Source organism: Corvus cornix, chromosome 13 (assembly GCF_000738735.6).
Source record: "Corvus cornix cornix isolate S_Up_H32 chromosome 13, ASM73873v5, whole genome shotgun sequence".
NCBI lineage: Eukaryota > Metazoa > Chordata > Aves > Passeriformes > Corvidae > Corvus > Corvus cornix.
The window spans coordinates 16,499,962-16,525,507 of NC_046343.1; the positions used below are offsets into that span (position 1 = coordinate 16,499,962).

General features: G+C 39.3%; 1 protein-coding gene across 13 annotated transcripts in view; it reads right to left on the bottom strand.

The window, feature by feature from the left end:
- The window catches only part of TENM2 (teneurin transmembrane protein 2), a 654,736-nt gene that overhangs the window by 438,932 nt on the left and 190,258 nt on the right, over window positions 1–25,546 (bottom strand). For all 13 annotated transcript variants that reach the window (XM_019289969.3, XM_010406241.4, XM_010406240.4 and 10 more), the window contains exon 4: window positions 6,956–7,231. In XM_019289969.3, coding sequence (XP_019145514.3) covers window positions 6,956–7,231 — 276 coding nt within the window. The remainder of the gene's footprint in view (window positions 1–6,955; window positions 7,232–25,546) is intronic.

Sequence of the window (25,546 nt, forward strand, 5' to 3'; positions counted from 1 at the left end):
ACCCATATTTCTGTTTTCCTCAGTTTCCTGGCTAAATACTGGACTTCAATTCCTAGGTCTCAATTCCTGATTGCCTTAGTTCATTCAGTTATGAGGGGGCCATTCATATAATCCAAAAAAAAACACCATGAAGAGAGAGACTGCAAACAGGATACAGCTTCAGCCAGGCCCTCATATGGGATATGGACAAAAAGCCCAATGATGCTGTGCCAGAGCAGGGCACAGAATGTGGGACTGAAGTCACTGACACCTCAGAGGCAATGGAAAATTTTACAGGTGCTGAAGCCCTGGCTGACATGAATGGGGGAGAACAGTACGGACATTCATGGTGTAAGACCTCACCCCACCATACATAAGAGGCTTTTTTGCTTTGGTTTGGGGTTTTTGTGGGTTTGAGTTGGGTTTTCTGCTTGTTTGCATTAGCATTGCATACATTCCTCCTATAAGAAACACCTGTATCTCTGGGAAGATGAAACCCAAGATCCTGATGTACATCTCTCAGGTCAACACTGACCTGAATGGAAAATCTAATGGCTGCCCAAGTGCTGAATGGCAGCCACGAGCAACTGAAAGTCAAGATGGCCCTTTTAGGCCACCAAAGCAGAGTTGTCTTGCCACATCTCCATCCTTAATTTCTAGAATATCATCAAGCACTCTGTTCCAGATAGTATTTATTGAGCTCTTTCAATATATACCAGACAGTGTAGCAGTAATTCATCACATCATCCTGCCAACCTACACTACAGTCTTGCTGTGTTATATTAAAATTGCAACAAATGTTTAAGCTTTTTAATAGTGTCATTTCATATTCCTGTCTTACACAAGGCTTTAAAGTTTACCAGTACTACATATCCATTTTTTGTCTTTAACCCCATCATCTAGACTCCCTCTGCACTGAATACATAAGCCATTTACCTGGATAAAATTGAGTTTATGTGTAGTTAAGTCTTTAAAAGTCATCCCTGCTAGTCAATTCCCTCATTAGGAAACCACTTCCTATCAGAAGTGCCCTCAGGTTTTGAGAGCACATCAAAATTGGATCCACTTAAACAACCGAGCTTTGATACTGCGCTTAATGACTTTCTAAATTTGTCATTTACAAAGTACTTTACAAGCCTTCCTAAAGAAGAGCTGAAGTCTGCCCAGGCAGGAGCTAACCTTCCCAGCTCTCCTCTTTCAGGAGCCTCGGTGACGTGTGACGTGTGCGGTGCCATTTTCTGAGTATATGACATTTCATTTAAATCTCATCACTTCCTTAGGACCATCTGGCCACTTTCTCAGCTACAAACAGATCATACAACTGTGGCAGCTCTTCCTCTCTTCTCTTTCAGATTCATCCCTCCTGTTGATTCCAAGCTACCTGGGTTGCTCTGGGAGAGAAACAGGCACAGCATTCCCAGACAGTGCTACCTGCAGAAACCAGCACTCCACTATGACATATAGAGTGGGGCTCCAGCTTCCCTGCTGCTCCTTGTACCCAAAACATCCATACTCCATCCCAGAATTATGAGGCCATATTATATTTCTCACACACATGCAGTTAAAGATGACACAGATCTGCTCCAACTGCATCACCACATTCCCTCTTAACAAGGAAAGTATTTTCTACTGGTGAAAGTGAATATTTCTTAGTGGGAAACTTTATCAAGTGAGCTTAATCTCCCACTTGTTTAACCCAAACAGAATTCTGGGAGCAACAACATAAAAAATGTCTACTTTCTACTCCCTTACAACTCAGAGACATTAGCATGCATACAACAAACCCAAAATAGTCTCAAGAGCAGAACCATAGTGTTGCTATAATCTTTCCTGCAAATTATGAAGTGTGAAATAGAAAGCTGAAAAAAAATTTTAAAAAATGAAATATTGATAACAACATGTCAAAATTACAACACTAAAAGTAAGAAAATAAACTCCTCGGCTGTCATCTGTCTGGTGCCTTTTAGTAAACTCCTCTGATGCAATAACATCTTTTCTGTTCTATTGTAATTCTAAGTTTGCTATTCAACAACACCCCGGGAAAAGCTCAGATTATACTGCTTATAAAATTGAAACAATGATAAACTGTGAGGTCATTTGAATTATGAGGTGGGGCTTGATTTTAAGATTTACATATCCATTTGGGAAATTACTATAGGAAATCACCACTGAAAACTTCATAGCAGGGAAAAAAAGAAAGAAAAATATAATTTACCTAATTTTCATAAGATTCAATCAGAAGTACAACACAAATACAGGTTTTCATATTTTACCTCATAATTTTTCCAACTTTATTTTCTTTATTCATGGCACTCTTTCATTTAGTAAGTGATATGCACACAAGGTACTGTGTGATATTCAAACTTTTAATTACTACAATAAAAAGCACCATCAAAGCAACACAGAAAAATCAACAAAAGTCATTGTCACCAGTATGTCTAAAATAGCAAACACTGATGGATATTAACCTGAAAATATCAGTGCAGCTTCCTAGAGCACCCTTCCCCCTGACTTGAATTGTCACACCTGGACAGTCAGTGAAGAATGGAAGATTTTCTCCAGGAAGAAAAGGAGGTGACGTGAGGAGAGTGCACAGCCCTACAGGATTCCCTGTCAGGACTCCCCAGGTTGATGCCAATAAAGCACCACTTTCCCACACCTCCCAGGCTGGGCTATCGACACAGATATGGTTCTTTATGAGCAAAATTATTTGCTTCTCGTAGGCATTATCTGCAAAGAGCTGCCACAACCAGTGTTTTGGGGTAGATTTCTTTCAAACATGTGCCCAGATCATCACAGCATGACCTTGAACTCTCCCCTGCTCTGCTCAAGTTTGGGATTGCTTTATTCCTCCTCATTCATTCCTGTCTTGCTGTTCAGTTCAGAATTGCTGCTACTAAGATAAAAGCATGCCTTGATAATATATTTGTTTTGGTCTGACATTATTTTAATAACATGGCTTCGTCCTGGAAATTCTCCTCCTCTCTCAAGACACTCTTTTTTTTTTCTTTTCTGACACACAAACGTAAAACAGAAACATCTCAAGTCTTTGATATTATAATATCAGAGTAGAAATCTCATGGTAAGTATTTTATGTTATGTCCCATTCTACCAGTGACATTCTCTATCCATTATATACAATACTAATATATACACTACATACAGTACTAAAAGTGTCAAGGTAACAACATTCTACCATGAAAAGAAAAGCCACCAACACCATTCCAGACATTTTCTCTTTGACAACAGGCTAATTAACAGGATTTAGATTCACATCAAACTGAAAACCCTCCTTCTGGGTTCACTTTGAGCCTGTGAGTTCATTTCAGCACTCAAACCAAGATTTGCCCTGAGTTTACAGTCTACTTTTCCATTCTCCTTTCCTCTACTGAGGGTTACCTTTTCTCTTCTCTGTTATTGGTCTGTTCAGCTTTTCACTACCATCTGCCTAATGTCACTTGAATTTCGTTGCCTTCCTAACAGCCTGCAACTGGTCATTCAATAACAGTGAGACCAGGAAAAGAGAAAATTGCAGATCTGTTGCAAAAGGATTCTGTGCATAAGTGCTCCTTAATTATGATCATTCTGTTTTCATGGATTTTTAAACTGAAAGTTACCTTATTTTACAATGTTTTACATTTTTCAGAAGAACATAATTTTCAGTTCAACTTAAAAAAGAACAGCAAAAACCAACTGAAAGAGTACTTGCTTCAAGGTCACTACCTAAACATGACCAGCCTCTAAGCTTTACTCTGGAAATAGAAATACTGTAGGCTTAGGAAAGAACATGGCAACTGATGAAAAACCTCCTTTTGAAAAGTTAGCCATGATGTTTTGGAATAAATAGTTACAAGATTTAATCAAAGAAAAAATAAGCATTCAGGAACAGTGGTGTATCCCCTCTAGCTCACATCTTGCATCCCCACAGGTAATCCTCTCTACAAAGCTGGCACGTGACATCAGAGGTATTGTATTTCTAACTGGCCTTTTACATTTGTATGAATCACAAAAAGATTAATATACTTAAATCTCACAACTCAGTACATCATGTTGAGTAACAATCTGATGACAGATTTATGTTACATATTCACAACTGACTTGTGTAAAGAAGAGATGGCCACATCTAGACAGTAGCAAAAGCTATGAGATACAGTAAGAATTTAGAGCCTAATCAGACTTCTGAAAATAAAAGTGTTTTTAAAATATCAGTAGGTGTTTTGTTCGGAAGAATTTCAGTATACCAAGTAAAACATGGAACTTAATGAGTTTCCATTATTTCAATTTATCTGTAAGCATTCCAAGCCTGATAATATTTCAAGGTTCACAGCATTCTGGTTTATGATAAAATTAAATCATACGAAATCTACAAGCACAGAAAATAGTCACAAGCTTTGTGAATGGATTTGAATGGGAGCAATTTTTAGAAATTAAGCTTCTTCTGTGCTGCTTGGAGATGTACTAAAAATGACAAAATAGATTTATTGATACAAAAAAAAGGCGAGAGGTATGGTCTGTTTGGTTGGTTGGGGGTTTTTTTAAGTTGAAATTGTGATAGCACCTCAATATTTGAAAAAAAAAAATCATCTTTTGGAGTTGAACTACTCTTTCATAACACTTGAGCTGTATCAGGAAAAAAGCTTTAACAGTACTTTCAATAAATTGAGAGGTCTAAGCATCATGAGTTCCCTCTAAAATTGCTCGGCATAAATGGGTAAAGTCTCATACCAAGTAATGTCTTGCTTTATGCTGGTATCCTGAAAATATGAAACCATATCAGAGCACAAATTTCTCATGAAATATAGATTCTTGTTACTTCCTCTCAAGATGAGCACCTAGCAGGTTATTGATCTGCTTCTGAAGGACACAGTGTTTATTATGTAGGAAACCACTGCTGGGCACAAGTGTGAGAAATTAATGATGGCTTTGTAAGTGTCCACACTGTGGTGCTGAACCAGTGGGGCAACTGTCAATCTATATGATAATGCATCCCAAAACTTCATAAAATCAGTGATGTGAAGAAGCATTGATTTTTGAGCTAACCAGGATTTGTGAGAGAGTAAGGCTAAAAAGTTTACTGAAGTTAACACCTCTGTGTATACAACAGTTGCTTCATGCTCACATGATGTTTTTTTAAATCAACCAAGCCTTCTAAATCAACACAGAAACCCTTCTCACAGAAACCCAAAATTAATTCCACATCCTGGTTTGTTACTTGCTTGCTGTTTGATCGTGTTTTTCTTTCTCCTAATAACACCATTGTTAGAAATATGCAAAATGGATTCACTGCACTGTATTTTCAATTACATAATAATTCACTTCTTATAGGGGAGGTCAATGAGAAACAAGTGAACAGACTCATTCTTTTACCAGTCTGTGACAGTGTGTATAGAAGTAGGTTCTGAGACTATGTTTTCTTAGACAAAAGGTGTGACACACTGCTGCTACTGAAATGGAGACAACCACCTTCAGAGAAGCCCAATCATTCCATAACGGCAGAATTCTATTAGTCAGGTTTTTTATTTGAAATTATGCTCAGAAGCCTTAACAAAACTGTACTAAAATCAATACAAGTTGTCATATTTTCTGTGAAAGTTATTACTAAAAGGAAAAATCAAGTAACCAGTCACTGATTCTTTTTAAAATATGGACTTCCTTGTACAAACCATTATTAGTAAATGCACATTCCCTCCTTGGTTTTGATGAAGAAATGTATCCTGCTATGCCTATGGAGAGGATATATTACTTGAAGATTCAATTTAAATCAACAACAAAAAAGACTGGTGTTACAAACAAAATAATTGCACTTTGCTGTTCTTTCTATCTATATAAACTGTAATTTGGTTTTGCCCTGTTTGCTTTGACAAGCAGTTGCTTGTGTTTCCAGAGCCTGGCACACCCGCTTTGCTGAAACCAAGACAACTGCCAGTAAGTACAGGAGGAGCCCAAAATAAACACCTACAAAAATCCTCTTCTGAGTGGCACCCAACATGTATCAAACAGAATATTATCACAATATGCTTAGCAGAGAGCTGATGTCACAGGCTGGTATCAGCTGCTGGAACAGTTGCTCTGAGGGCATGATCTTAAGGAGGGTTCCTCTTCACCTCCTCAGGATGAGAAGATCCAAACCCCCTAGTTTCTATTTTAACTAAACTGAGTTTGCACTTTCATCACCCTATAGGATAGAGGACAAATTCCTGCAAATCCTTTTCTACTGTTTTCCCTCTTGAGTTCAATTTAAACCTATGTGAGCGCAGAAAATTCCCCAGGTAAGAACTTTAAGGTGATCTATATGAAGAACTTGACTCTGTTTATGTGCACCTGAGAGGACAGTGCTGAACACAGGAAACTCAGACTCTACCACTGCCAAGCTGTGCTAAGGTCACACGTGATTGGTGCTGTGCCCAAAGTCTCATTCCTGTGACCTTAATAAACTGCACTAAACACAAGTGTTGTGCCTCAGTCCGATGCATAGATTTGCTTTCTAAAAGCCCCCCAATACCAGTAATAAAAGACCAAAACAATTGTTTTTACAACTCCAGAACCATGGAAAAAAATACATAAAATTAAATCTGATTTTTACGAATTAGCATCAGTGTTACAGCTACCAGCACATTCTGCATTATTAATATTACTTCAAGCTGTGTAGAAAAATCACATATAAAAACTATTTCTCTTTGGAAATTTCTTTCTGCTTCTCATCATTAATTTAATTTAAGATACTCGGAGTACAAACTTCTGTGACAGATTATGGCATGAAAAGTAAATTGTAAGATCAAACATAATACCTATAATATGATGCACATATAATAGTTTCCTGATAGTGATGCTAAAAAAACCCAAAACACGTTAAAAACCAGCTTTAGTCAAACTGAGAAAGTGCAAACTTCACCTTTAAAAGAAGACTCATGTGTTTTTAAGTACGCTCACATTCTCACACTTGTAGGTTAGGAATGTACAGAAGGAAAAGGCCTACCATTCTCCTCGTCTGACTTATTCTCGTTGTCGGAGTCGGTAAGCGTGAGAGCTGAGTTCTCACGGCTTGACAGGCCGGAACTTCTCCTGGATTTGATCCCTCTGCCCCACAGCCTGATGGCGTGCTCCGGAGACATCCCTCCCTCGGTGTCCGAGTCGGCGTCAGAGCCCGTGCTCAAGGAATAGCCTTGGTGGAGAATTCCTATGTCTGAGCAGTAGCCGCTTCGGTGGGGAGAGGGCTCACAGATCCCTAGTTCTGCGAGGGTGAAGTTTGTTCCTAGAAGGACACACACAAAAAAAAAAAAAAAAAAAAAATTTAAGTAATTTAAAAGCTAGGAGATTTATTTTCAGCTTGAAAATACCAGACCTTTTAAATTTTGCTCAGTTCTGCTGTATACCAATGAATTACTTACAGAGATCTCTGGTGCACTGGTCTAGCAAGACTTAACCTTAAAAATATTGAATGTATCTAAAATGGATGAAATATACAAAACAAAGGTAGGAAAGGTCTCTAAAATTTAGGTTACTATTTTCACCCCAAATAATTAATCACTTAGGTGTGTGATTAATATCAACCTCATGACAAGTGCTAATGGCATGACCTGCTTTAGTGTGTATCCAACCTTGTATTTGTAGGACAGACCATGAGCTTTGAAGTTGTGCATTCGATTACTCAAAAAGAGAAATTATTTTAATGAAGCTCATTTTCACATACACATCTCTTTCACAGAGATAGAGCAAGAATGCAAATCCATCAGTGAAGTAACATGAAACTTTGTCACCAATTTTATATTTACATTTGGTGCAATTGGTAATTTAATATCTGCTAAAGAAACCAAGACAGACCTTACATTGTAACTGTTTTCTACCTTTATTCCCGTATTCCAGAAGAAAGAACGCATCAAGACCAAAATCAGGAGGTCATTTGGTTTAAAGGCAAACTTTCTGAGACAATGTCAAAACACATGACCTTTAGCAGTTAATAACGACTCAGTGGAAAAAATCTTATACATTTTTAAAGCACACAGAGTCCCCCAAGGTTCTCAGAAAGCCCAGAGTTGCTGCCTGATTTCTGCTTATGTACTTGTTTCCTATAGTAACAGGGCAGTAAAAAAATAAAGGGAAATATTCACTGCTCTCTAAGTCTTTCAAAGATTTCATAAAGCAAAGTAATTTGAGCTTCATTACATTGGGCTAAAAACAAAAACCAGACTGAAGTTGCTGGCAATATAACTGCCAATTATTTAATTAATTTCTTAATTCACAGGGAAACCAGATCTGGGGTCTGTGTTTCTAAAACAGTAGTCTTACTTCATCCAAAATCAGTTTATATTTTCTCTTCTTCCTTTATATATTTCTCAGAATGAAGCTCTACAATGGAAGTTCATACACTAAATAAAACACACAAATAAGTGTCTTCTATTAATAAAGAAGGTAACTAGATTTTTTTTTTTTTTTTTAAATTAGAACTTCTTTCACAGATTAGCCAGGAAAGCTCATAGACTTTTAAATCGATCTGGTTCACGTTCCTGTATCAGCTCTCTCCACTCTCATCTCTAACAGCCAAAGCACTTTTTGGATAAGGGGTGTATGCACACATGTACAAAGTAAAACTGGGCCCCACTTAAAATTTATTCCTAGAGCTCATCTGTTAAAGGAAGGGGATGGATTTCTTCTGGAAGCCTGACTTACATCCTCAGCCAGCAATGACCAGGCTTGGGTGTGGCTCTGTCACCCTGAGGTCAGCAAACAGGCCAGCAGCAAGACAGTGGCCACAGCCCAAGGTGAAGAACTATCACCAGACAATGCTTCTCAAGAAATGAAGCATTTAGTGGCAAGAGGTAAAAAGAATATAAAAAGGCTGACATTAAAAAAGCCAACTCGCTTCCATCAACACCAAATTAACCCGAACCCTTCTAGTTAGGAGCATATTTTACCTGCCTTCTAATGTTTAGCATAGCAATCAGAAATTTAGGGGTTTAGTCAAAATCAGGGAACTCAACAGTCCTAAAAACGAGCTTCTGAAGTGCATTTCAGTCTAGAGATTTTTTGCTTTTCTTTTTGTAATAAGTAAAGAGCTCTAGCATGACAGATAAAGCTACTTTTAAGGAAAATGTAAACTTTAATAATGTGCAATTTTAGTAGAAGACATTTAACAAAAACAGTTTGATTGATTAGAATTTTGCTTCAGACATGTTAGCAAATTAACCTTAGACTTATTAATAAAAAGGTCAAAATCAAACCAAAATAAATATAAAAAATGGACTGAACTGAAGCTTAGTAGCCCCCTGCCCCCCAGGTAGAGTACATGTTGACTTCAGCTACATGTTAAAATTGCTAAACTCATTGTGAAAATGAAGTTTTTCAAATTTTCTTGTTTGCTGGTGGCATGTCTACAAACACACACAAATTATGACTATATTAGCTTAATCAAGCTGTTATACATACGCAGTAAGACATTTTGATGATATTCTGTGGATTTTAACAGCCCATACAAGCCCAGATGATTTCACTTTGATTAGCATCCTGTTCTTACTTTATTTGTCTGAGGAAAATGGTAAAGGCACTGAAATACAGTATTCACAAAACTCATTCACCCATTTGAGTTTTATTATCTGGGAACTTGGCATTTTTCAGTAACTGACCAAATTTAAAAAAATTGAGAAGTGGATCATATCAAGAGCACAAATGGAATCAGCTCCTGAACCTCTGGGAAAGGATTTTCTACGCTGCTTCTCAGAAATCCCTTTATAGTCTTATGACCTGATGGTAGACATGAAATATTCTAGAAATTTCCCTGTCTAGTAAAGACATGTTCTTCTCTAGTAGATTTTAAATTAGTTTAATATACTAACTTTTGGCATTTGCTTCTGCAAAATATTATTTGAGACTGTTCTGTAAGGCAGCATATAGCAGCAGAATAACTTGTCCTTGGATAGGTTTTCAGATATGTATTTTACATCCAAATATATAGAAATGTATCTCTATATTTATAATTCCTGATACCTTCAAAACCCTTAATTTACTGTCAAATCTGAGGAAAGGAAGATGGAAATACTACAGTTATATTCTCTAGACCTTTTCTTGATCTGGACCATGTTCTCCTACATGCCTTGTTTTCCTAAAAGGAAGCAGCCCACATGTCCTGAACAATGAACTGCTTCAACTAACATATTCCTCTCTCATTTACTCAGCCAGTATTGCCCATTAACGTATTAATGGCATCAGTAGACCATCCCTGTACAGTCACACAGAGGATAAATAAAATCTGCATGCACAGAATCAGAGAATATGCTGAATTGGAAGGGACCCACACAGATCATAGATTCCAACTCCTGGCCCTGCACAGGACATTCCAACCACCACACCTTGTGCCTGAGAATATTGTCCAAACACCTCTTGAACTCTGTCAGGTTGGTGCTGTGGCCACTTCCTTGAGGAGCCTGGTCCTGTGCCCAACCATGCTCTGGGTAAAGAATCTTTTCCTGATATCCAACCTAAACCTCCCCTGACACAAGTTCAGGCCATTCCCACGGGTCCTGTCACTGGTCACCAGAGAGAAGAGATCAGTGTTTGCCCCTCCTCTTCCCCTCACAAGAAAGCTGTATCCTGCTGTGTTCTGAGTGAGGTCTCTCCTCATTGTCCTCTTCTCCAGCTGTACAGACCAAGTGCCCTCAGTGGCTCCTCACACAGCTTAGCTTCCCCTCAAAGCCCTTCCCCATCCTGGCTGCCCTCCTTTGGGCACCCTACTAGCACTTTGAAGATGAAGTCTCACAAAAGATGAAAAAATACCTCAGTCATTTCATATCCACTCAGCCTGCCAGAATACTCCATGTGGAATCCTGGTGACAAAGTTCAGCAAGAACAACACAGCCCTCCTTGCCCAGTGCCAGTACAAACTATAGCACTTACGGAGTGAGGAAACGCAGGCACAGCCTGGCCTGGGGTTAAGGTTTAGTGTCTCCTTCAAGGAGAACCATCCTTATAGCTCTAAGTGATATTGGGAGCTCAGGCACAGCAAGACCTCATAGGGGACAAGTGAAGGCAGGGGGGCAGCAGTCCCACTGTTTGCCATGCCCTGGCCAGTCAGACTGCTCTGCTGTGTGTCCACAGAGAGAACACTGGGCCACGAGCCAAACTGCACTGCCAGCACGAGCAGACAGGCAAGGGTGGCTTCTTGCAGTGTGAGACAGTGCCCTCTACACCTGGGGCTTGCATGGAGCTGAGAGGAACTGAACTGCACTTCCCTGAGATGTCACTTGCAAAGCAGGGCTGAAATGTGCAGGCAGAATCCATTCTTGCACACTGAAAACTTTCTTTCAGACTCTTGTAGCATCTACTACCTTGCCGGTGACACTAAGTGAAAGGAGATAAATAACATCAGATCCTTATTGATGGAAAAGAAAGAAACTTCTTTCTCTTAAAGAACACAGAACCAAAAATAGAAAGTCACAAGGTTTCTCCTTTTTCATGTGAAACAGAACTTAGTGGTCTCCATCCCCAGTCCCTTCATCCCCACCTGCAGAAACCACTAGATGATTTTCATTAAAGAAAGGCAGTTAAAACCAGCTGCTCCCTTAAGGTGAACATAATCTCTCATACAAAAATAGATCAGCAGTATTCTAGTTTAGAAGTGTAATATAATGTTATGTACTTGATCATCATTGCCCATAATCTACACACTGTGAATAGTCTCTCAATAGAATAGATGTTTTCCTTTAAATGAGGACATTACTTCTATTATCTCCTCAGTGCACTTCCTTGTACAGAAATTTACTGTTTCAGTTATTTAGGATATAAACACCTATTAAATGTGTTGAATTCAATGATGTACTACTGTACTCATTATCCCTGCTAAGCCTAGAAAGCCTCACCATTTAAGCAAAGGTTACTTTCACCTAACCCCTAGGCAGAGGTCTCATTTGGGTCATTACAAACTGCATGAATTGCCTTTCTGAAGATTAATCTAATCCAGCTGTGATTGCTACAAGATGCCTCAGAAGAAGATTTTTGAAACCAGTAATGCACAGATAAGATAAATTTGCCTTCAACACAACATCAAGTTCAAGACTGGGCTAAGTCTAAAATCAAAAGGATAAATATCACTCACAGTCTTTGCTACTACAATCAATTACAGAAAGTAAGAATAACAAAAATATATCTATTTAAGATATCCCATCCTTTTTCAAGTTTTTGTTATGTTCAGAGCTATAATGATTTTGCTGGCAGGAGTATCACAATTTAGGTCCAATCTCTGGAAGAGGTCTAAAAAGAAGAGGTCTAAAAGAAGAGGTCTCTGGAAGAGGTTTAAAAACCTCTGATGCAGACTTTATTTTGCTCAATTCTTTAGAAATTCAGTCTGCCTTGGTCCCTTCTGCAGCGAACTGACTAGAGCAGCAAACAGAAATGTTTGTGCACATTGCAACATGTGGTTTGAATGTAAAGTTCATTTCCTAGCTTCTCCCATCAATGACAGAAGCGTTCTTTAATAGTCCTTTATAATCTGCCTTGCTTCTTTCTGACTCTGAGATGCCCACGCTTTTGGCTTTTGTTGATCTTCTTCACTGCAGCTGGTATGGGACTGAGGTTTCAGCTACTGCTGAGTGTTCTTACACAGAGTCAGGGCCTTTTCCACTCTATCCCACCCACAGTACTTCTGGCATCACCTTAGGGTGATGAACTTGATTTTGATGATATGCTGGCTTAGGGAAAGTATGCATTTATTGCTTTCTCCTCAAGTGCTGATGTTGATTAAAGACAAAATCAGATTTGAGAGGACAAGAGGATGGAGCTAGGTGGGAAACAAGGCTATTATCTACCCCACACAGTCCACATTGAAATGCAACTCTTCAGGCTAACAATTTAGTTTCCTAGCCAATCTTTCCAACTTTTCCAAGCTCTGAGGAATGGTAAAGGAAGTACTGTTTCATTTATTATAAAGGGATGTGCTATTCCTACTGACTGTCCATTCTCAAACCTGTAGGAGACAGATGTACGCAATTCTGTAAGCAATTGCTCTGCTCTCCTCTGTGCTTTGTCTCTCCGTGCTCTCCCTGGACACACTTCTTCTCCTCCTCCTCACTGATTAAGTGCCAGCAGAAAGAAAATTCCAGGCTGAGCCTCCCCTATTGTTCCCTGTCAGGCAGCAGAACACTGGGAAAGCCCTGCTCAGAGCTGACCCTCAGGCCAGCAGCAGGCAGCAGCTCCTGGGCACACCTGAGAGCTTCCAGCACTCCTGCACTCAGACCCCAGGAATTCTATTGTATTTCAGCAGAGATGCACAGACAGATAGAGGGGAAAGACTCCCAGACGTGGAATCTCCGATTCAAAGCATGGAGATACTTTGGTTTAACCAACACAACAGTCACTGAAGGCAATGTGAGGGATTTTCTCCAGCACTCATCTTAGAACAGGTCAGAGACTCCCTGTCCAGTCTCCAAACAAACCCAAACAACCCCAAGACACTGAAATTCAGTTCCTGTGACTTTTTCCTTTACAAGCAGCAGAGAAAGAACAGAATGCGAAGCCTCATGGCAAGTAATTAAGTTCTTGTAAATTCCCCATCTCCAGTCCAAATGCCATCAAAGTAATAGTGGGTTTTGGAGGTGGTGTTTGGGTTTTTTTGTTTGTTTGGAGTTTTATAATAGAATCTTATGAAAAAGGGCTAGAGCCCCAAAATGGATCATACTATGGAATAATTTTGTTAAATGCCTGTTCCCTTTTAAGAGATAGTGAATTTCTAAATAAAATCCATCCCAGAAACACATGAAGAGATTAGGAATTTTTGTGTACTTAAAGTGATAGCTAGCATAAAGAACACAGAAAGAATGATTTTCAATTTGCTTTTTTATGTTAACTAACCTGCTCAACACCTGATACTATCTCCTGTCACACAAGCACAGTATTTTCCTATGAAGGAATAACAACTGCAGCTCCATGGAAAATGCAAACTTTGAAGAGTAGTAAGTTTTAAAGACAATATAAGGAAAGTATGAAGTGCAATCCCAATAGAGAAGAGCTACCAATTAGTATCTGTATTGACTACCCATGTTTGCAATGCACACTTAGGCTCATTTGGCACAAAGCAGTATAATAATTACACCATGGTCCCACAAAACTCAAAGTCACAAGTTTTCACCGCTAAAAAAAGGTCATTTTCATTCTAGTCTAGCTCAAAAGATTTAGGTCTCCTGTAGTTAAAGTTTTTACAGTTATGTCAGAAAAGGACAGTGAGCTCTCCTTGGTTTCCAGTTGACTATATATATACACACACATATAAAGTACTTTTTTGATAAAATCACTGTATGGCTGTTTATCTTCACTGATACACTAAACTGAGTTCAATTATTAAGAAAAAGCTCTACAAAAATCTGTAGTAAACAACCAGGGGATAAATGAGCTGTTGATACTTTGCTGAATTAATGAAAAGCCTTTTTCTTATTTTTATACCCTTAAATCAAGATTTAAAAGGTGACAAAAAATAAACTGCTGTTCATGATTTGATAAATTAACTGTGCTCTCAAGAAACAGTGGAAGCCACAGGTAATAAGCTTTCATACTTCCATAACTGTTTAATTGGGAACTCTCAAAAAACCTGAATCAGCTGTCAACACAGACAAAATCTTAATTGTTTCTCTATACCTTGCTTCACAAGCTAGGAACACGGATACTCTATATTTTATGAAGGTCCCCAGGCACATATAAAGATTTCTGAGCACTAGCAGCTGTCAGCTCTTTAGTCACAAGGTGCTTCTTCACTGTAAATACCATGTCACTTAGAAATAATGGTAATGTAAATCGTAACCTGTACAGTAGAATAAAAAGTTTAAACCATTATTTGGCTGAGAACATGTGTTTATATTCTGAACGCTGTTGCTCCTAACAGTTTTAGAAATGACAGAGATGCCAGCCTTTAACTCTGCATTTCTAATCCTACTAGGAGCACCATCAGTAGACCAATATGAATTACTTTGACGACTGAGAAAAGAATACACCTAAAATTAAGAGCTTCCCAAAAAAATCAAACATTTTAAACTGAGAACCACATGAACTGAAAAAGCATATTCAAAAAATCCACATAAACTTCATGCCAAACTTAGAGAATAATGAAATTAGAATCATTTGAGCACTATAATTTCAGAGTAAAAGGTAAATATCTTACAATCAGGTACCAAGAGAAACAGATGAAGCTCTTTGAGAACTTTACCTACTAACAACCACATTTTCTTTTATTTACCACTTGCCTTCATTATACAAGAAGATCAGGAAACATCTGTATTTATTTGACTGAATTATAAACTGCTTTCAGCTTTTCATTTTTAATCCTAGCTAAATAATTAATTATTTTCATTGGCCAGTCAGTTGTGGTATTATGAATGCATCAGTTGGCACCAATCTAGATCACTCTCAGTCCTGAACTTTGCTACAGATGAAATACACACCCTTAATACAGGATTTCTTTCATTCTACCAATGACTATTGTTTGCACACTGCACAAAGAAATGCAGTGAATTGCCTTGCTGCACATCCAGCAGCTGCAGGGCTACAGCAACAGCACTGCACACCCACCAGCTCCATTGCTGGAACTCACCGGTCTGGCCAGGCATCTGAGGAACTGTGGAAGGAAGAAATATGACCTGGTCCCATGGACCTCTTTTCCTTCCCTACCTTGTGGTGTTTTCCACACACTCACAACATGCTGCTATTCTGATTTTCTTTTCCTGGTCCCTGTGTACCCAAGTTCAACACCATGATTTCAGCCTGTTGCACTCGGCAGCGGTGCTGGCAGGCACGGGCTGTTCCAAGGTTCTTTTCCCACCTCAGCACCACAGCTCCCCTTGGTTACTGCAAACTGTTTCTGTATTTCATCTACACTTCTCTCCGTTCCAGTGGTCTAGAATTTCAGTACAAGTGTTTTAACTTAGACTACTTTTCCCTTCATCAATGATCAGAGAAGATTTGTGTTATGTTGTAAATAGGTTATAGATTCTGTTTATTCAAATATTTTGCTGTCTGAAACTACATCTTTGTTTTATAAAACTCCATTGGAATAATAGGGCCAGTTGCTGCACTTCTGTTGTCCCTTCCCTTCCACTTTTGTCTAAGATTTGAAGGACTGCCAGCACTGACTTTATTGGTTAATAATAGAGGGACATGCAAGTGTGCCAAAGAGCAAGTCAAGCTCCTACCATCACTTTGCATTGAGCTTAACAGGTGGCAGCGTGCAATTCTCTGAAGAGGAACTATCAAGATATCTCAATTAGAACAACAATTTTGTCAAATAATCTTGTATGTATGGGAAAACGTTGACCCTGATTTTCACAAACTGACTTTAAAAAGAATGATTTTCCCCCACTAGATCAAATATTCTACACAAGAACCAGCTGTAATTAAAAAAACACCGTACTTGTCTGTCACTTAGTTCTGCATTAAAAAAATTTCAGCCTAACCCCAAAATCTTTGTGAGGCATTATTTTAAAAAGATAATCCAGCAAATACTACAAAACCAGACCAAAATTCAGTTGGTTTGAAACAGAGTTACAGGGTAGGCCGTGTTATCTGACTATTTTTGACACACACGTCATCTCAATTGCTAAGTGCCTTTACTTGCTTCATAAGTGCCTTGCAGATCAGGTGAAATGATAAATTCACATCTCACTGATAAAGGTCAAGTATGCCTAGGTATCATACGATTACATTATTTTTTATTTATCATCATCATCATTATTATTTTTGAGTCTGCAGACTCCAATTAAAGAACTCTTCGGATTTAACAAGAGAGAGATTAGATTGGATTATTCATTAATCCTCCCACTAGCTCACACTTTTTAGCCTACCAACATTTTGCAAAGAAGCATTTTAGGCTAGTTCATGCAATTCCCTTTTGGTAATATGGGACTCACAGGCAGTTCTGAACCTAAAATCAGGGTTTCTTTGAAAGGCAGTATGGAGTCTGTAAGGACAGCACTGGAGAATACGGATGGGAAAAACCCCCTCCTCTCTGCTGCTTACAGGATGCCTTGGATGAGGGTTTGTCCATTCTGCTCCTAGACTCTCTACCCATGATGTGAATACTGACAGCAGCACTGTCTGGTACTGTTGGACATCTCCTGCCTGTGGCCTTGCAGTCACTGTCTTATCGGAAAAAAATGTGTTCTTAATTACCGGTGTGATAGGGCACATGAGCTAAGCTGGCCGGTGGCTTCAGGTGGCTTAAGCCACCATGACAGGCTCTGGATACTCACAGATTTATCCATCACTTTCAGACTGATGAACTCTGATTCGGCTAAGCATATTAAAGCTTGCCAACACCTCTATTTGAATTTCAGATTTGTGGCTCTCAAAGGCATTTGCTTGTTCTATTTTCTTTTTTGTTATCTCTTTAAAGACTTCAGAACAGAGAACAGGGATACATGTCACAAAACTACCCTTGGATTGAAGTTCTTCTACAACTTACTTTTGTTATGGGAACTGAACACAGAATAAGTTTTATAGGGCTTTGGTGTCTTTTTTTGCATAGTTTTTTTTTGTTTGTTCGTTCATTTTAAACTGGGAATTTGGTGAACAATGTGCATGGAAATAAAATCAAGGAGAGAGCCATTTCATCGTTGAACAGGAAAGCCTGAGGAAAGAACCCTCAATCCAGAAAAGTGAACAATCCAAAAGTTTCCAAGGATTTCTGACCTGGAAAGTCAAAGCGGAAATCTATAGTTAAAATAATCACAAGTGTACAGTTGAGAGTTGAGTTGAGCTGTGGTGTCTAAGTCATTTTAGGGATAACTTTAAGAAGTCCAAAGCAGGAACCCACAAATCAAGCCATTCAAAGTCAAATATGTTCTCTGTAGGTGGAAAAGATACTTCTTTTGTTTAAAGCATTTTTGGTAAAAATCAAGCACCAAACTAATGATATTCCTGTTGACCCTTCTTAATATTACTTATATGTATGAAGATGTTTGAAAATGAGTTTGGAAGTGAAGTGCTTTCCAAATTAAATGCACAGACAGCACGGACCACAAGCCCTGAGGAAGTGCTCACCCAGGTAAACACTGCCCTGCCCACATGCACATCAGAACTGCTGGGGGGGTTTGCAGGCTGGGGCTGCAGTGTCTGTGCCTCCCCCTCACAGGGTTCCCTGGACCAGTCACATCCAGCCAGATTTAGTACAATCTGACTTGAGTGCACTGGTAGCAGAAAATCTGTGAATAGGAAACTGGAACAAGCACCAGGAGGCATTATGGTCTCTTCTAACGAACCCACTGTAGCTATAGGAAAATGAGAAAAACACTGCCATTTTGTGTCCATTTTACCTAAAATTATGGGGTTTAATTTTTGACCTATTTAACAATACTTGCCTCTTCAGAGTCCCACTACAGGCACAGCACACAGCAAATGGGTAATACTGCTCAAAATTTGATTCCATTGCATACTAATACCACTGCTTTGGGGTTTTTTTTGTTTTTTTTAATCAGCTTTTAACATTCCTGTTATCAGGAAATGCCCTTTTTAGAGGGGAAAAAGAAACCTACACCAGCCTTCTCTTATGAATGCCTCAAGCCTTCAAAATTAGCAGTGAGAATCCTGTGGATACCGTATACGCCTGTCTTAAGAGCAGATGTGGCACTGTATAGTTTTGGTATTAAGTACTGTCAAGGTTCCTTTCAAGCAAAGAACTATTTATCTACTTAACACAGAACGTAACCAACTTTTGTAAGTTTCATATATTACATTTATTTCAAAATGCCTGGCATTATTAATCCTTTTTATATTGTTAATATAAAGATTCTGCTTCAAAACCCCAGAAAGTTTATTTTTTTCCTCTCTTTTTTGCATTGCATGCACTGATGAACTAGCCTGCTCAGCAAGCATTTAACAGATTAGACACTTGAACATGGTTTCAGGCAATGCTCTCTCATGTTTCTGCGTATTGCCTGATAAACACTTCAAAGTAAACCGCTCATAAATATGAAATGAAAAGCCAAGAAGTCGTTATGCACAGCTTTGAGATACAAATCTCTTTATTCCCCTCTGAAGTGGAATTTGATTGACATAATGAGTCATAGATCCTGTCCAGGGACACACTGCCTTATCCCCTTTTCCTCAGGAGACGGGGAGTCTTTAACGAAATCCACTTCAGAACTTTCTGACAGACAGCTACAGGAAAGTTGAACGCTACACAAATGTAATATTTTATATTAATACCTACCTTAACAACTGTGACACATGTCAAAGATTGACTCCAAAGCCATGAACAGGCCCCAGCATCTAACCCTGTTAAAGGAGGTCAAACCCGAGATGTCCATTTTAGCTCATTAGCATGGACACAGTAACACAGGACCACAAAGGAGAGCTCCCAGAGCCACAAGAGCTTGTGCTGAGCTGGGCACTGTCCTGTGCCCATCCCCAGGCCCCCTCTGTGAGCCTGGGCAGCAGCAGCTCCATCCCCAGCCAGCCAGGAACAGCTGTTTCCTGGTGGAGCTTCACGAGGAACAAGGGTGAGCCCTTGTGGCTTGGGCTACTCCAGCTCGGAGCCTGGCACCTTCCCTTCCTTCAGGTATTGGCACAAGGAGCTCCAGCAGAACTCCTGCACGGGTGGCACAGAGCCCCTCCTGCCCAGCTCTGCCCTCTGGACACGCCACGCCTTGGGGCCAGAGGGGGCTGCCAAGGATGCTCCCACCGCAAGGAATTCCACATTGCTATGACCCTCATTAGTAGGCAGATTTATCAGGTACAGACCCCCACAGTCATTTCCTACAGTTCATAGGTCCGTGCTGTGAAGGAAATTAAGACTTTCATGTGAGAAGGAGCAGTTAAAACCATCTAGCCTGAAATACCTCTGAAATGCTAATTTGGATATTGCTGTTAATAAATGATACCCACATGAAAACGACAAAAACTATGCAATTGTTGGTCATTGCTATTCCACAAAATGTCTATTCCAATAAAAGTCGAGCTTTAAGCCCACTACAGTGAAACTGCTGATCAGTAGTGCCATACACAAAACTACGGTGCAATAAATTGCTACCCTACAATGTTACATTCACAACGTTATATTCACAACCTGCATTTGTAGTATTTGTGGAGGTTTTTAGAAGGAAAATATCTGCCTGAATTAAGATGCAACTTCTGGCACTTTATTTGCTAGCCATGCTGTATGCATTAAATTATACATCGTTACTGGCTTTTGTTAGTCTCTACTCCCTATGAAATAATCATACATAAAGTATACAAGATCCACCACTCACAACTTGGCTTTTTTCTGTTAGTGGAAGTGCTATTATTAGTGTTCTACATGAGCCATTCACATGATTTATACAATAATACATACATCATTAAGATGTAAAAGGCAACAGTAAAAAATTAGTTTAATTTGTGGTGTTCAAAATGCACTCTTTTATTATTTTGCCAATAAAAATAAAAGGCTAATATCTATAAAAAGCACAGAGTAAAACAATGAAATGGAGAGAAGACTAAATATTAAAAGAGCTGAATTCATATTACATGTAAATAATGAAACATTAAAGTCTAATTTTGCAGTAAAAGACTGAAAGGGAGATTTAGAAGCTTAGGATGATGAAAAAGCCACAATGTGGTATTGCCCTCCATCTACAAAGAACATCGCTGCCTCTTCTCAATCCTCAGTCACTGAGATCACTCAGACATTATTTTTCCCTCTGAAATGTTTCTCATTAAAAACTTTTACTGTTGTTACTTATTGTTTGCAAATTGCAAACACGTTCTGACCCTGCTACATGGTGAGCGCTCTTCTCAGACATCTTAATGCACTGCACTGGCTTCTCTAATCACTGATAAGCAATGAAGATTTACATCAAAATACAAAAACATGAATTGCAACAAATGTAGAGCAAAATGGGCAAGTGCTTGAAAAAGCCGAAAATGAAATCAAAGCTTATGACTATTAACAGGCATTCTCCCATTTTACAATTTTTGATTATGGACTGCCCTATGTAAATTACAAATTTTTGCCCTAATTACAACTGTTTGTAACTATTTTGAATATTTGTGAAGAATCATTAACATACGCAGAACTAACTATGTACCTTGGCACATATCTGAAGTAACTGTTGCACCCAAGTCTTAATTTTCACACATGTATTATTCCAGTGTAGTGTTGATGGATTGCCAAATAAAAGGCAAATAAGACATCTAAAATATTCTGAATTACTCAGTCTTCACAAGACCTTCTGCAGCCCTCACAATTCCTACACAATTAATATTACACATATGTGCAAAGTTACTTACTTCAAAAATGAACTAGGGCCTAAAATAAAGACTTTTTTGATGATAACTATCTTAAAATAAAACATGTTTCTATAAACTAATGTTATTTTACGAGATTACACCACAGTTACTGAGCTTTCATTACAAGATGTGAAATGTTTGGATAGGGCTTCAAGCAGCATTAGGTATTCTGATGAGGTGAACAAGCACAGCTGCCAGTCACACCCTTGACTCTGTCAGTCACTTCAGCACACGGAAACCAAGTTGTCTCTGGGATAAGAGCTCCTCAGAGATCTGCAATTGCTGCTTGACCTGCAGCTGAAAGGCAAGTATTTTGCTCACTAGATCTATTAGCCCTTTGACTTCATTCATTCACTGGCTAATATAAATGCATTGCTAAAGTGAGGGATTAATTCGATTTCTTTGGCGAGAGTGCTAAATTCTTGAAGCCTCTAGAATGACTGTTCATGAAGGTTCCAAAACATAACTGGTTATCTATCAATTGTAGTTAGAAATCTGGCAAGAGCGACTAAGTTGCTGTTTCTTTTTCCCTCTTCAACCTCTCTCCAAGAATAACCTTTTCTTGCTGCACCATAGTTTCATGTAACATAGACACTAAAACAATCATCATCTCTATCCATTTTTTTTCAGTCATCGTTGTGCTGGAAGCCTGTTCAACAAATCAACATCTTTCCACTTCTTTTCTGTGCTTCCCAGGTTTGACACCAACACAACAGCTGAAACAACAGCTTACTGTTCCCCTGAAGGAACAAGACTTCTGTCATAGGTTAGCAAGCATAGTCTCAGAAGTGATGTTCTCGCAAAGGAGTGCTTACAGCTTTCCCCATGACCTGATAGAACCTATCAGCTGGCCAGTTTGAATATGGACAATTCTTTAAGCCACTTAAAGTTGTGACTGCCTCTGTGATCCACACTTAAGAATAGACAAACTCGCCCCCAAGCTCTCTCTTGTTTCCGGTGCTGGGACAGGTGGCTGCGGGCCCCGTGTGGGGGCCAGCGGGCCCAGCCCAGGCCCTGCTCGGGCCAGGCTGGGCCGGGCCACGGCCATCCTGGAGCCGATGGGCCCTGTTCCACCCACGGAACCCCCCCCAGCAGGGCTGTGGGCAGCCGGAGTGCCTCCCCTCCCCCTCCAGTGCTGCCAAGATTTCAGCAAAGCGGCACCGCTGTCCGGCAGAGGTCAGGTGACCAACAGCGATAAGCGACATTCCAGCTGCAAGGCCGAGGTGAGATTAACCCTTTTAGTGCTGTGAAGAGCTGAAAACCTGAGGGAACAGAGAGAGGAAATGCTTAAAGCTGAAATTCTGCTGTGAAGCTATGATATATCAGAGAACCCATTGTAATTTCATGAAGGCATGGGGGGTGGAGCATTCAACTTGTGAGCAAAAGCACCTGCGCTGAGATAGGCAGATGCTGGCGCAGCTGTAATTTCATGAGAAATTTGAACAGGAAGAGATGGAAGCAATTAGGACTTTTGCTCCAAATGGGAAAGAAGAAAACCTCAGTTCCTAGAGATGCTCCCAGAGATAGTCCTAAAGATGAGGAAGACCCTTTGCTCCCAGGGAAGGAGAAGGGCCTCTGCTCTTAAAGATGAAATGCTCCCAGAGATGGGTGAAGAGAACTTTTGTTTCTGAATGGCTCAACCTTAAAATTGTACCCCAAAAAACTTCAAGAGTGGACCCTCAAAAGCAGTTGTGGGAAAAGCTGCAAGTCGGGGGAAGGGACTCACATGCAGGCAGAGAGACTCCTCTTCCTAAATGGACTGAACAATATTTGGAAGTGGGCGGCTGTCTCGTTGTGATAATGTTTTCATAGCATGAGCAAGAAGAGACTTCTCTTTCTAAATGGACTGAACAAGGTTATTATGGAAGTGGTAACAGACTGAACATCTTAAGGGTTGTCTTTCTACATTGTCAGTGGGAGAAGGGAGGAAGGTGGAGGGAGGAGGAGAGTTCTGAAGGTGTGGTATAATTTTTTTTTTTCTTCCTCTTTTAGGTCTGTTAATAAACTTCTTTATATTCTTTCAAGTTTGGTGCCTGCTTTGCATTTCTGCTAATTCTTATCTCACAGAAGATAAACAGTAATGAGTATTTTGGACCAAACCACTACACAAAATTGGTGTTTCCGCCCGGTTACAAACCCAACCCGCTACAACTTCCCTTAAACACTGCAGGAGTTAGACAACCTCAAAGAGAGGAAGAAACCCCAGAACACTTTTGCACACACTGATGAATGCAAGTTCTTCCCTCCACTGCTGGACGGAAACAGCAAATATTTTAGATTTTCTAAGATGTCAGTGCGTAACAAGGAGTCTGGAAAGCATTCTGACAAAAACAATGGGAATCTGACCTGACAGTCCATTGCTTTTACATGAAAAACACCATCTTTTTTTCTTCTGTATTTCAGATCTGATATATCTTGGCATCTTCTGATCCAAGTATGGCACTGTGATGAAAACACTGTACAAAGCAAGTGTCCAAACTAGAACAGGAAGTTCCCTTCCAATCATGTTGACAATTTTTTTCATTTGTAACCAGATAGAGAATATATATAGTCAGTTTTGTAAATTAGGGTTGTGTTAATCAAACAATTACCCCATAGCTGGACATAATGGGGTAAACAAACCCAAATTTTGGGAACATCTATAGCGGCTTCCTTCCCTGCTTAAGTCTCATTCTAAGAAAAGAAGGAATACTCTTACAAGTATTATAATCAATTCTAGATTTGCATGCTGGAACAGTTTTAAGTGTTTATCGGATAGTTCACTCATCTCAGTTCCCTTAAGCTTCACCGGTTTTCCAAAAACCAAAAATATACACAAAAAATGCCACTAAACCCCACAGAGCTCTGCAAAATATGCAAAGGGGAACATTTCACTTTTGAAGGTGCTGGTAATGCTGATGTCCATTTTCAGTTGCAGCTTAGTCCTGAGAAATGAGCAAGAGTATTTTCAATTCATGCATATGTTTATATTTACAAAAAAATTCTTCCCATTTATGCCAATTGCTAAAAATTATTATCTTAGCTAAAAATTTCTGATAAAAAGTCAAGCATTCAACAGTGTTGTAAGTCCAAGCTTATTTGAAAGCTGGCAACCAAATGGAAGGATATGTTTGTGAAGTCAAACAAACAAAAAAAAAAAGTAGAATACAGATAACTGTACACATTTCTTTGATTGCCATTTTCAACAGTGACATACACATTTTAGCCCCTCAGCTCAGGAAACAATTAGTTTTGGACACAAGAAGCTTCTTTGGAGGAGCTGCACTGCACAGCTGAGCAATGGCCAACAACAGCCTGAGCTCCACATCACTCGAAGGCTGCCTTCTGACAGCCTGCATTTCAGTGATGGAAAGCATGATCCTTCCTACAAGGTATGCACTGCACTATGCATTTAGTCCTTGGAGAGCTTTCAGAATGAAAAGACCATAATTATTACTACCATCATTATTATTAATGAAAAATACACATGTAAAATTAGGTTTCAAACACAGTGTTTTATAGCCCCTATTTGTCTCTGTGGACACACACCATAATGGCTTTAACAGACCTTTAACACTCACTGACTAATTAATCTTTACACTCAGGACCCAGCACTGAGTTTTATTCAGTAAGGAGCAGAAAATAGCATCTGTGGATTGGGCTTGCAAGGTCCACTGCATGAATAAATTGACAGGCTACAGGAAGAGCTGGCATTAAACAGCTCCTCTCCTCCCCTCAGTACTCCTGTAAGAGCCTTCACCAGCCACTGAAGCTTCTCTTCACAAACTCCTCACATACAATTCATTTTTATTTCCTGAAGTGACTCTTTTCAACCTTACAGGGACTCAGTCTTCCAAATACATTGACACTGATAGAAAAAAATATTACAGGGACTAGATATCACTTTAAAATAGAACTGCATTTCCGACACAATCAAAGTATGCACCAGCAAATTCTGCTTGACTATGGAGAGCACAAACGAACCATACAAATTAATAGACCTCAGCAATTTGTCAGAAAAACCTTTAGGCTTCCATTTCCAACTCAGACATGTTCTAAATATGAAAAAGCACAGGGAAAATATTCTGCAAAAAGAAAGCACAAAGAGAAAATACACTACGCAATTTCTTAATCGAATAAATTCAATCTTTTCTCCTCTTAAAAGAATTTTAAAGGTGTTGTAAAAGAATAAGCATATAGGGGTGAATTTCCTTCATCTCATGTGCATGATACAGTTATAGTCAATATAGCCTACCCAGAGTCCTGCCTTACTTGAGTTGTAGCGCCAGGCAGGCAGAACACCATCTTCAGTTACAAAAATAGAGTATTATGTGTTTACTAGTCAAGATTCAGT